The 14,136-nt window shown below is 34.7% G+C and overlaps 1 protein-coding gene across 2 annotated transcripts in view; it reads left to right on the top strand.

Moving 5' to 3' along the window:
- KLHL1 (kelch like family member 1) overlaps positions 1-14,136 on the top strand; it is a 556,455-nt gene that overhangs the window by 375,327 nt on the left and 166,992 nt on the right. For both annotated transcript variants that reach the window (XM_043997789.1, XM_043997788.1), the window contains one exon: positions 13,300-13,486. In XM_043997789.1, the coding sequence (XP_043853724.1) occupies positions 13,300-13,486 (187 nt within the window). The remainder of the gene's footprint in view (positions 1-13,299; positions 13,487-14,136) is intronic.

Raw genomic sequence — 14,136 nt, 5'->3', positions numbered from 1 at the left:
CTCTTCAGTGACTGCATTTGGGGCAAGGATATTGGAGTGATTTGTCATTTCCTTCTCCTGCTCATTTTACAGATGAGAAAACTGAGGCAAATAGGATTAAGTGATTTTCCCGGGGTCACACAGCTAGTAATTGCCTGAGGTTAGATTTAAACTCAAGTCTTCCTGACTCTAAACCCAGTGATCTATCCACTGTACCACCTCACATATCTTGATATTTCAATTTATGAACTTTATATCTTCCATAATCAATAATTTTACTCTACAACATTTATCCCAGGGATTCATCAAATATCAGTGGCACCAAATCTGTGTGGCATTCAAGATCTTGATCTCTGAAATCTTCTTTTCTGATCATAATTTTCCATCTTTCTATCTCTCCTTCTGCTTCACTGAAAACATTGGTCCCCATATCTTTCCTTGTTTCCAGTCAAGCACCCATTCTATGGACACACTTTGCTCTCTTCACAGTTTCAATTCCATAATTGACTAGTTCAATGATAAATGTCCTAACCTCAAGTCTCCTAAAACCCCTAATCCTTCTGCCATTTATTACTGCTAGAACTAACCCTAAACCATCCCTCCTATCAGCCTTCTCTTGTTTACTCTCAAGCTGTCCAATATATCTGGGAAGAAGTCACACAATCTTGCACTCAAAAATCCTTATATTTTTTTTGTTCCTTAGCCTGAGAAAGAGATGACTCTAAAATTTACCAAGTCCAAACTATAAATCTATATGCTCTACCGCATCTCCTCCTGACCTCTCAAGTAATTTGCCCAATAAATCCCTCTTTCTCTCTCTTATCTTTAGTCTCTTCTTATCTGTTGACTTTTTCTGCACTGCCAAATACATACTTATACTCATCCTATCCTTAAAAACATGAGATAAAACAAAACAAATACCCCTTTCTAAAGGTTTTATTTAGAGCCACAATTCTAGTTCTAACTGAACATCCCTGCTGCTCTGGTGTCTGTGGCCTATAAAGTCCATGTGGGAAGGAACAATGGGAGCCACCTGACGTCTATGCCTTTCTGGAAATAGAAGGCATGGGGTGACTATGTTCAAGGGATAGAGGCAGGGGCTGGATCTGTAATTGCATTTGGTATATGGATGATCCCTCTGTTGGTACATATTTTCTACAAATTATATCTTGGAAGGTTGAGTAGAGCACTGAGAGACTAAGGGACTTGCCAGGGTAACTCGGCTATTATGTGTCAGAGGTGGCACTTGAACTCAGATCTTTATGGTTTTAATAACTTCTCTAGATTCCCTTTGAAAAAACAAAAAACAATAATAAAAACAAAAAGAAAAAGAAAAAAATTCAATCATGATTCACACTAGAAAAATAAAGACAGAAGCCAAATGAAATTTTTTTCATGGCATTTCCTGATAAATATATTAATCACTACAAAGTATAGCTACAATGATTCACATTGACTAGTCACTGTAAAATGCATTAGGTATATTTTGAATCTTTCAGTATAGAGATGTGCCTGCATTCATTCAATAAATGCTTATCGAGTGCACACTATGTGGTGATACTGTGATGTTTTGTTTTTTCAGAAAAATGTAGATAGTTTTTGACCAGAGCTACTGAGGTATCCATTTTAAATGCTAAAGGATTAATATTAAGTTTGCTGTACTTTTAAAATGTACATAGCAAAAACAAAAGTATGCTACTCTTGTTTTACTTTTGAGATGAATTAAGATTTATATTTCTTTTAAGAAAGTATAACCTTATTCTTCTGCTTTGAGTTTTCAAACTAGTAGATAAAATACAGTACATTAGCATGGAATTCAGATAAAGTTACAGTATATTTAATTTGTTTTCCTTTCCAGATTTCATTTCTGGTAAAGCATTAGATAAATGAGAACCAAAAACCTTGCAATGCAGCTTTAAAATGGTTGTTGGTTTTTTAATAGAAGTTTTTTAGGCATATTTTTCAGAGTTTTCATTTGGGATCATTTAAGTCTAAAACACTTTCTGTTTCAAAAGACATAGCTTTATTGGAGTAAAAAGGGATTGTGAACATTTCCAAATTTAATGTCAAATGTCTGTACTTGGTTTATATATATATATAGCCATAGGTTTTTATCACGCCATTTCCTATATTTTCTATTAGAATGATTGGATCCTGAGATAAAAAGCTATATATGCCAGACCTTATAACCAGATTCTATAGCAAAATATACAAAAAGAGTAGAACAGGATTTTGTTCCCCCCCACCCCCCGCAAGATTTAAAGTCACATGAACAAGAAAATTCATTGAGATTCTAATATTCTAGATAATCTAATATTCTAATATTAGATTTTAATCTAATATTTAGATTCATACAGGTGATCATTGATTCTGCATTTATGTCTTTAGCTCTTATCCAAAATATGATAGCTTAATTTCATGTTTGTCTTTATTATTTTTTTTCTTAGTTTTTCGTGTGTAAGTAGGACATGGGATTATCTGGCTAACATTTTATGTCCCCAACTAAAATGATATAACAACCATCCCATTGCAAGGAAGAATTGAATATGCCTCCAACCAGGCCTAAATCTCATGCTCTTGACCATACCAGGAAGTCTTTTGGTGGCAAGTAGTGATGTGTTAAGATAATGCCCTTTGTGTATCTGGTGAAGTAGACATCCTAGTCTTGTCTCATTGTATGCTTTTTCTGGCATAAACACAAAACCTAAGGTAATCAGTCTCTCTCACTAGAACACATCATTCATGTGAACAAGGCTAAAGATTTTTTTTAAAGGAAAGCTCATTTAAATCACCAAATATTCTCACTCCTTTCATCTAAGTGCATAGCTTTGAACTTGTATCTTGATGGATCTTAAAATTCCATTGCCTATAGTTAGCCAAGAAAATCTATTCTCTTTCTTTTCCTTGTTGGGTAATAGTAAACAACTACCTTTGATTTCTTCAGCAGGTAAAATGAGTTTTACCTGACAGGTATCAATAATCAATGGACTCTGTTAATAATGAGTCAGTCTTCAAAGCACCACTATTTCTAACTTCCTATCAATGTATTTACTCAGCATCAAATTCAAAAACTTCAACCTCTTGCCTAAAAATCTTTAGGCTGTAAGATCATTAGGCAGTAAGACTCTATCTTGATATTGGTTAGCTTGACAACACTTCCCCATAAAAGTTCTTAGCCTACTAGTTCAATTAAGCACACTCTACAAGAGTAGACAATGTTGTTTTATTAATGAAAGGATGAAAAATGACAAAGCACTATGCTGAACACTATGCTAAACACTGGTAATGGAAATATTAAGTCCTACATATAAGGAGCTTCTAGCATAATGGGATGGACAGCATATATAGGGAAATGATGACTAGCAAAGGGCATCTTGTTTTGTAGAGATGCTAAAGGAAGTCATAGAGCAACTGATTGGCATTCCCTTTTCAAAAGAAGTGATAGTATTTATTACGTATGATTTCCAGATTCAAAGGTAAAAAGTTATATGAGGGTGGCCCATTATTATAGACTACTAAGTTTCTTCTTAGTCACTCACCAGTCAGAAAAGAATGGCCTCGAAACAAGACTTCCAAAGATGAGTGGTTTAGCACGATCACTAGAAATCTTTTGTTCCTGTTCTGAGTGGGACAATCACCAATTTTTCTCCAACTTATATAGAGCCAGCTGTTGATTTCAAGTGACTGCTTAAATAATCAGATAGAAAATGCCTCAAATTCATATGGTTATTATTAAGACATAATTTGTTTCTACTCATATAATAATATTATTTGTCATTAGTTTTATTCTTTTTAGGTGGTAGAAGGGGAAAGGCAGAATCTTGAGATTTTGTTAATAAGGAGAAATCCCAGAAAGGAAACTTACTTTACCAATTCAGATTGTCACCTGTTCTGCAATTTATATTTTTAAATCTTGAATTACTTGAGTCACTGATAGTTTTAGTGAATTAAGCAAGGACACAGCCATTATGTGTTCTAGGCAGGGCTTGAACCCATGTCTTCTGGTCTCTATTAAATCTATCTCCCTATCCACTAAGCCATACTGACTCTATATTAATATACTTTATTCAAATATTTCCTATTATGGCACTCTTCTTTTATTCCTAGTGTAAATCTAAGAATCATAGTTATCATTTTTGCTACATATTGGTATACCATATTACAAAATATTTTAGTTAATAATTATTATGTTGTTTAATTACTATAATATTTATACAGTTTAGATAATAATAATAATAATAATAATAATAATAATAATAATAATAATAATGGCTAACATTTATTTAGTTTCTACTATGTGCCATGAACCATGCTAAGCGCTTTCTAATTGTTGTTGTTTGTCCTTCATTCATGAAGAGGACCAATGGAATCAGGAAGGTGATGTCTTGACTTGTAAGTGAAATGGATTTAAGTGAAGCAGGGCTGTGCAGCCTCACTTTCTTTTCCAGAGGCATCCGGGTGCAGTTTCAAGACATAGATCAGGATGACTGGAGATGGCTCAGGATGCAGTGGGAGACCTCAGCCTTTTTAAGTAAACATCTTTCCTAGTTTCAGTTTATCTCAGGCGGCACCCATTCAGTGATTTAGCGCTAGGTAAGAAATGAAGCAAAAGATGTTAAGTATTAGTTCAATATTGTAAGGGGCTAAAATTGTAGCTATGATGTCTAAAATCTAATGAGTGGTTGCCTTAAATTAGAAATGTATAGCACCAATCTTTGGGAATTAAGTATTTATTAAAGTATATTAGGGATTAGTAAAGAGAAACATGTGGATAAAGAATTAGATTTGCCTGTTCTCCCTAATCTTCCTCCCCTGCCGCCAAGCCGAAGTCTCCAACCCACAAAAGGTGCGCTCTCTCCTCAGCTTCTCCCAGAAGCCTCCTGAGAAACCAGAAACAGGGCCGTCCACACACACAGCTCCAAGCTAATTGGCTGATAGCTCTGATTGACAGGTGGTTCTATAGATGTAACTTCTGGACGCTAAAGTCACATGGTTTCTAAATCACATGCTTTCTCCTCATGGCGGAGCTTCCCTTCAATATCTTTCCCAGCAGGGAATGTCATTCCAATTCTCACAATATCCAAAGGCAGTTAGGTGGCACAGTGGATAGAATGCCTGGCCTGGAGTGAGGAAGACTCATCTTCCTGAGTTGAAATCCTCTGTGTGACCCTGGGCAAGTCACTTCACCCTGTTTGCCTCAGTTTCCTCATCTATAAAATGGGCTATAGAAGGAAATGGCAAGCCATTCCAATATCTTTGCCAAGAAAACCCCAAATGGTGTCATGAAAAGTCAGACACAACTGAACATAAATTTCAGACAACTAGTCTATTGGCATACTTAGTGAATATTTCACACCACGAGTTTTCTACACTAATCAAATCACAGGTCCATTAACAAAACAAAACAAAACAAAATATGCATAATAGTTCTCTATTTCCCCATTTGAACAATCTTTTTTAATCTCTGATTTTTTATATTCATCAACAACTACAAATATTTATTAAGTCACTGAGTGTCTTCAGCACTGTGCTGAAATGCTGGGAAAAAACTCAACCATTATCCTGAAGGAAGTAAAATTCTCATAGGGGAGTCAACACACACACACAAGTATGTTCATACAAGACATATAAATTACAATTTGGAGGCAATATCATAGGAAGGCACTTGCTGGGATGAGTGAGAAAAATCTTCTTTGCATAAAATGGGAGTCTTGAGTGAAGTCTTTTTTTTTTTTTTTTTTTGGTGAGGCAACTGGGGTATAAGACTTGCCAAGGGTCATACAGCTAGTAAATATCAATTGTCTGAAGCTGGATTTGAACTCAAGTACTCCTGACTCCAGGGCCAATGCTCTATCCACTGAGCCACCTAGCTGCCCCTGAGTGAAGTCTTAAAAAAAGTGAGGGAAGGAAGAGCTAGGTGGATAAAGCACCGGCCCTAGATTCAGGAGGAGTTGAGTTCAAATGTGGTTTCAGACACATGACACTAGCTGTGTGACCCTGGGCAAGTCACTTAACCCGCATTGCCCTGAAAACAAACAAACAAACAAACAAACAAAACAGAAAAAAGAATGTAAGGGAAGCCATGACAGGAAGCTGAGGAAGGAGAACATTCCCTTGTGGATTTAAATTAGAGGAAAGTCAGAGAAACAACATCAACTCTGGACATGGAGTTTTCTCTAGCGGGGACAGCAAGGAGGCCAGAGTCACTTGATCAGACTGCTAGGAGAGAAGTAAAATTTAAGAAGGAAAATAGGAGGGCTTTAAAACCTCAAAAGCAGATTTTATATTTGGTTACCGTTTCTCTCCCTGTTTTGATTAAATGAAATGCCATAGTGGATAATGACCCGGTCTTGAAGCCAGGGATGCCTGGGTTCAATGCCTACTTTTTGATACACAGAGGTTGACTGTCATTGGGCATATTACTCAATAAATATTCTAGGGAATTTTCCAAGAAATTAAATTGCAGAGAAGATGACACCCTGCATTAATTAAAGGAATTTCCTTTAAGGCAAGTTTCATTTAACAGGGAGATAACAGATCCAGTCTCTAGCACTATCCCTATGCTGATGACATCAATTTAATTGGTATTTAAAAAAAAATAAAAACAAACTGATCGATTTCATTTGGTTTTATTGATTTTGGGGCGGAGTGCTGATTTTGTTTTGTGCTTTTTTTATATTAACGTATTCAATTATTTCCCATGTAAGGTTTTTTTAAAATTTCTTTTCTACTCGATAATGTGTTTAAAAATATTAATTTTCATCTAAAAACTATGTTGGTTACATTCCATTAGTTATATATTTCATCTATATTGTTGCTTTATTTAATTTGTTATTTTCTTTACAATTTATTAATTAACTTGGGCATTCAAAAGGTAATATTTAGTATCTCTATGACCTTAAATATTTTCTTTATATTTTTATTATTATTTTTATTGCATTTTGATCCATAAATAGTTTTAATTTTCTGATTTTTTTCACATATGCCTATAATTTTATTATGATTTTGAACATCATTCATTTCATGACTATATGTTGCAATCATATTATCTTTTAAAATGACTTCTACTAATGGCCTCACCTCCCTCTTTATCTCTTCAAATTCAATCTTTTCCTCTCCTTCCTACCCCCCCCCCACCATATTCTCTCAGCTACATCTTTCAGAAGTTAAAAACAATGCATCACTACTTTTGCTGTTCAGTTATTTCAGGCATGTTCAACTCTCCATGACCTCCTTTTGGGGTTTTCTTTGCAAAAATACTGGAGGGGTTTGCCATTTCCTTCCCCAACTTGTTTTACAGAAATGGAATTGAGGCAAACAGGGTTAAGTGACTTGCCCAGGGTCACACAGCTAGTGTCTGAGGCTGAATTTAGATTCATAAAGATGAGTCTTCCTGATTCTAAACTGAGTGCTCTATTCACTGTACCAACTAGCTGCCCATTCACTAGTACTAAGATTTTTTAAATCCCTATGGCACTTGCCATGAGATAGTTAATCACAGTTGTGAAACAATAATTCCTTAAAATCCCATAAAATGCTTTAAATTTGGCCAATCCTTTCATAAGTTTCTCAAGTTGAAAATTTTTAAATGGCTGTCTTTGTCTTTGTAAAGAATACTTAGCTTTGGTGGAGAGTTTATTTTAGAAGTAAATCCTATATCATTTGTTCATAGATCACATTCTAGTTAATTGTGTTTTATTGAGAAAAAATTTTGTTCAGTTCAAAATGGAGTAGATTTGGGTTATGTAACACTCTTCATATTAATTGCTTATAAAATCACCTAGCCATTTTATTCTTGACTTGAAATTTCATAAACACATATTTGAACAAATTGAATTCAGGGTTCATTACCACTGATTAGCAATACATTCTGTAGATTTGCTATTCTTCATTATCAGGATTTTGAGGAAATTTTCTTGAAAAGTTTCCTGAAATGCAGTGATTGGATCATTTCCTTTTTCAAAGTTTTCAGGACATGATAATTCATAAATTATTTCTTCTTATTCTGTACTATAGAACCATGGCTTTTAATTTTCATTTCCTCCACATATGTTTTTTAGTTAAGTAATTTTATTAGTTTGTTTTTCTGCTTCATCTATTCCTCCTTTCAATTTGATCCTTGAGTAAAATATTCTAGTTTTTACATAATCAGTCATTTTCATAAATATTGTCAAGCTATTTAATTTCATCTCCAGATATTGTTTTTTTAATCACTCAGTTCCTTCTTCATTATAAATCAGAATATTTTCACTTTTTAAAAACTTTTAAATTTTTCTTTTAATTATTTGTGTATGTATAGTATCCACTTTATTAAAAGAGCATTCTAGCTTATTTTTTACTTTCTACATATTTTGACCTGTTCTTTTTGCCTAAATTTCCTTTAATCCCTGTCTCAGAAATCTTATAATACCTCATTAAAATTGATTCCTATGCTCTTGAATGATACACATATAGTAGGCTTCCACCAGTCACAGATGACCATGTATCAGTGCCTTGAAGAGCCACAGGCCACAGTGTGGCCGTGTTGTATCTACCCCATGAGGAGTAGCTGGAGTGTCCTCTCCAGGGCACTGGACTGGCCGGATCAATATGGAAAACAAGCTGGTGTCCCCTCTCCATGACACTGGTGGATCCAAAGGAGAGGCAGAGCCAGTACAGTTTGGCACCAGTGCCACCTCAGGAGTTGCCAGAGGGATGTGATGTCCAACATCCAACTGCCTAAGGGACTCCGACTCCTGATTTTTCCTAGGGGTTAACTCTGAAGCCCTTTCCATATATGGGTATAGTTGCAAGGCAGTGGAGGTTTAAAATCAGGGCTTCTTTCCCTAGGCGGCTTGAGCCCCACCTGCCCTAAGCGACTGGTTTTAAGGCGCCAGTGACTCACCTTCACCCCTTCTCCTGTTAGTGAAAACAGTTTTGCCATGAGAAGGCGAGGAGTTGGGCTTCAGTTGTCAGAGGCTATTTGAGATGCACGCTATTGGAGCATTTTATAGAGAATGGGAGCTTATCCCAACTCCCACCCCGACATGACAACCTTTGGAACCAATGATACACATAAGGAACAAAAATTATGGCAAGTCCTACTAATCCAAAATAAAAGCTTCTATTACATCCCAGTTAGGAGGATTATTGTTTTCTCATCCAAGGAATAAACCAACCTCATTCTGTAGGGAACATGCCTGGGTTGGTCACAGCATGATCAGTTTTTTGGACAAAGGAACTTTCTAAAAACATCAATTAAAATGTAAAGGAATTTTGATCTGTGTTGGAAACTTATAAATATTTATGTTTCCTTTTAACATGAAATCCAGCAATGGATCCAAAATCATTCAAGAAAGAGGTCTTATTGTAGCAAGAATGAGAAATAACAGGTAATCAGGCTGAGTGCATCTCACAAAATGTTAAAGGAAAGCCTGTAGGTTGTTGGAGATAGATCTTTTCTTAGAGAACTAGTCGGAGAATATAAGCACAAAGCATAAGAATTCATGGATGAGTTATAATCTATACTCATGGAGTAATTGCTCACATCTATGAAATTTGGATTACAGAAGTATTTTCTTTTGGGTTCATGCTTTTCTTTAGTACACTTATTTGTTTGTTTTTTTTTTAAATGACTTTAAGTATTTCTAATAGTATTATTCTCTGACATATATCTTGGCAGTGTCAAGGGAAAGAAATAAAGGGATACTAATTTATGGCAACCTTTCTCTCCATACTTCTTCCAAAAGACATTTCCAAGAAAAAAATTCTATATTTACTTATTAGTTTCCTAATTGCTCTCATTTCCTTCCCATCTCCTTCCTAATCCATTTTATAAATCACTAATAGATTAGTCTTCCTAAAAAACAACTTTCATCATGTCATTGATGTGTTCAAAGACCTTCTAGGCTTTTATCTGTTTTCAGTGATGAAGAATCTTTCCCACAAAGATTACATATGACTTTTAGAATTATTTTATGGAACTTGAGGGATAACACCACTGTAGCCATAGCAGCTGCAATGTAGGGAATATTCCCATTGCCAAGTATTATCTTGTCCTAGGTTTAGTAAGGACTATGGCTATACTATATGGAGAAGAGTCTTTTAGGGTTTAAAGTATAGACCAGTTGAAGTACTGTGGAGAGGAAAAAAAATAGTTTTTATGATAAAATGATAACTAATGGACACTGAAGTTCATCATTTAAGTGAATAAAAAGTTTTGTTTTGTTTTGTTTTGTTTTTTGCTTCTCTTTTTCCCCTTTCTTCTCTTCAATTCTATGTCCTATTAAGGGCTAAAATTCTAGCTAAAATGTCTAAAATGTCTAATGAGTGGTCGCCAATAAATTATAAGCTTTAGCAAGAGTTAGACTTTTAAGCATTTATTAAGGAGAATAAGAATTTGGTAAAGGGAGAGAAAGGCCTAGATTCCTATCTATTAAAGGGAGAGCACATTTCTAGCTCCCCTCTCCACCAGCGTCCTCAGGAAAGAGAGTGAGACCGAGAGCGAGCGCCAGTCTCTTCCTTCCTCCTCCCACTAGCCCGTGTCACTTCCTGACGCCAAAGAAGAGACTCCTGGTCTTGCCCTCAAAGACCTTCGCTTCATGGGTGGAACTCTTCTACAGTAAGTCTCCAGCAGGTGGCGTCATTCCAATCGTTACAGTCCATAACTGCCATTTTCTTGGCCACTTCCATTTTATGTGTCATTATACTCTTCTCCATCTCCTAGTGTTTTTCCCCGCTGTTTCTTCTTTTTTTGCCTATATTTCTGTGTCTTTCCTTATCTTTTTATGCTTCCCTTTTTGTCTCCTGAGTGCAGATACTTAGACACTTACTAGATTTGCAACCATGGGCAAATCATTTAACCACTCTCTGCCTCAGTTTCCTCAACTGAAAAATGGGGATAATGATAGCAATTACCTTTCAGCATTGTTTTGAGGACCAAATGGGATATTTATAAAGTGCTTAGCAGAATGCCTAAAAAAAGTAGGTACATGATAAATGTTTCCTTCCTTCCTTCTTCCTTGCTTCCTTCTTCCTTCCTTCCTTTTCTTCTTTCTCCCTTCCTTTCTTCATCCCCTTCCTTCCTTCCCTTACCTCTCATATCTCTCTCTTCTTTCTTCTATTTCCCTACTTTCTTCTCTTCTTACAAACCCACCATTTATATTATTCTCAGACCAATCTTTCATTTGGTCATTGTCCTATTCTATTGTTAATCATTACTAACATATTTATCCAAACTCCTCTGACAGTTAAGGTCTTCTAATATCTAATTCCACCTTACCTTTTTGGCTTTCTCCCTTACTACTCTGCAAAATGCAAACCTTCTGCACTAGCCAAGCTGATCTCCTCACTTTCTTATGTATATATTCCTACTTCCAGGTTTCTGTTAAAGCTGTCTCCTTCCCACTCAGAATGTCCTTCTTCCCATATTCCTAATGAAACCCAATCCACTATTAAAATCTCAGGCCATATCTCTACCTCCCCATGAAACCTTTTTAAGACTACTCTAGTCCACACTGATTTGTACCCTGTCAGAACTTGTCACTAAACATTTATTTATTTATTCATTCATTTGTCCATTCATTTATCTATTTATTCATTTACTATTTACTAATTTATTTACTTATTTACATATGTATGCATTTGCTTATTTATTTATTTATTTTGCATTCTTTTTTTAAAAAAAATTATAAACATTTTTACTTATAGTTTTGGGTTCCAGTTTTTATCCCTCTTTCTCTCCCTCCCCTACCTCCTCCCTGAGGCATCAAAAAAATCAGATATGGTTTATACATGCATGATTATGTAAAATGTTACCATATTTGTCATTTTGTACAAGTAAACTTGATTAAAAGAAAAAAATGAAAGTGAAAAATAGCATGCTTCAGTCTGTTCCATCAATATCAGTTTTTTCTTTGGAAGTGGATACTATGTTTCATCAATAGTCCTTTGGGTTTACCTTGGATCATTGTATTGTTGACAATAGTCAAGTCATTCACAGTTCTTCATCAAACAATATTGCTATCTCTGTGTACAATGTTCTCTTGGTTCTGCTCACTTCACAATACATCATTTCTTATGTGTCTTTTCAGGCCCTTCTGAAATTGTCCTGCTTGTCATTTCTTATAGCACAATAATATTCATTTACCATCATATACCACAGCTTGTTTAGCCATTCCCCACTTGATAGGCATTCCTTTGATTTCCAATTTTTTGTTGCTTTTGTCTTAATATTTATTATTTTATAATCTATGCATGAGCTGATGATCATCTAATTATGTCATGGACTCCTGCTTAGCATTATGGTTAATCTCATAGAACCCTTCTTAAAATAATCTTTTAAATAAATAAAATACATAGTATTTCAAAGGAAACTAATCATATTGAAATGTATTTATCAAAACATACATATGTATATATGTGTGTGTGTGCATATATATATATATATATATATATATATTCATTTATAAATTACAGACTCTAGCTTAAGAACTCCCTGATCTAACATAATATGATGGAGAAAGGAAGAAAGATGATAAAGATGAATGTCAATATGAAGATGGGCTATAATAGACCAGTTTAATTAACAATTGTGGTCTGAATGATATTCCAAAATTGATGATTGAATGTCCTAACCTTGTCTAAAGTAATTATGGCTGAGATATAATACTTTAAGATTTGCAAAGCATTTTACAAACATTATCTCATGCGAACATCAAAACTTTTCTATGAGATGGAAAACATAGGTATTAGTATCCCCCTTTTAAAGATCAGGTAAACTAGATCTTTCAGAACTTGGTTGATTTCCTCATAATCACAAAGATAGTGAAAATCAAGGACTGGATTTTAAAAAGATCTTTTTGGGTCTGAGTTGAGGAGTCTATGAAGTGGCTTATTAAGAATCTTTGATTGCATCATGGATTCTAATGATAAGAGTGACATTTTCACTAAGTATGGAAAACATGCTCTGAAGGGCAACAGCACAGTCTTAGGTGAGACATAATAAATATTTCCTGGCAGACTTGAATAATTCAGGAATATTGATTAATTTATCAACCTGGATACTACTTAAGGACAATCCTTTTTTTTTTATTATTATTTTTAACCTTAACAATAATAGAGAGGTGGCCCAAATGATGTTCGAGTGAATTTCACCTTTTGGTGAAAGGAAGTATTGAAATATAAAGTTACCATTCTTCTTATCAATGAAAAATGTGTGATTTATTCAAGTTTTTAATGACAATGTTGCATGCTATAGAATATCCTTGTTACTCTTTGCATTATTGATTTTTTTATCTTCAAAAACCATTATTAATAATGATTCTGATTCATTATTCACAGATTTTGGCTGATCTTGAAAACCATGCTTTATTTAAAGATGACCTAGAATGCCAAAAACTGATTCTGGAAGCCATGAAGTACCATCTGTTACCTGAAAGAAGAACTTTAATGCAAAGTCCAAGAACTAAACCAAGAAAATCTACTGTTGGAACCCTGTATGCTGTAGGGGGAATGGACAACAACAAAGGTATACAATTCCAAAGCTCCAAATAGGCCATGTTTTATATATTTTTAAGAAATTGTTTGTAATGTGATAATTTCTAAACTCTCAACCAACTCTTCATAAAATATCTCAAAGATGTTTTCCTCATAGTTTGGGGGTGAAAGTTTTGGACAAAACTATACTTTGCAGGCAGCTAGGTGGCACAGTGGATAAAGCACCAGCCCTGGATTCAGTAGGTCCTGAGTTCAAATCCAGCCTCAGACACTTGACACTTACTAACTTGTGTGACCCTGGGCAAGTCACTTAAACCTCATTGCCCCTCAAAAAAAAAAGAAAAGAAAAGAAAAGAAAAGAAAAGAAAAGAAAAGAAAAGAAAAGAAAAGAAAAGAAAAGAAAAGAAAAACTATACTTTGCCTCTTGCCCTTCTTTCATCCTTTCCTGCTTTGTTTCACATCCCTCACACATTTTACCAGTAAATAAGAAATAAGTACAAATTTGTATTACTTATAGCCTTTTTAAAACAGTATTTTAATTTAATTGAGGAAAGAATATAAGTACAACATTTATTACAACATTTGTAATAAAAAGGAGGAAAGGTACATATACTTGGGTAGGTTGATTGTTAAATGTTATTTATAGCATTACTAAGGTGACTAAATATAAGATGATGGAAA

The sequence above is a fragment of the Dromiciops gliroides genome, chromosome 3 (assembly GCF_019393635.1).
Source record: "Dromiciops gliroides isolate mDroGli1 chromosome 3, mDroGli1.pri, whole genome shotgun sequence".
NCBI classification, from domain to species: domain Eukaryota; kingdom Metazoa; phylum Chordata; class Mammalia; order Microbiotheria; family Microbiotheriidae; genus Dromiciops; species Dromiciops gliroides.
This window is presented reverse-complemented; position numbering and strand designations above follow the sequence as displayed.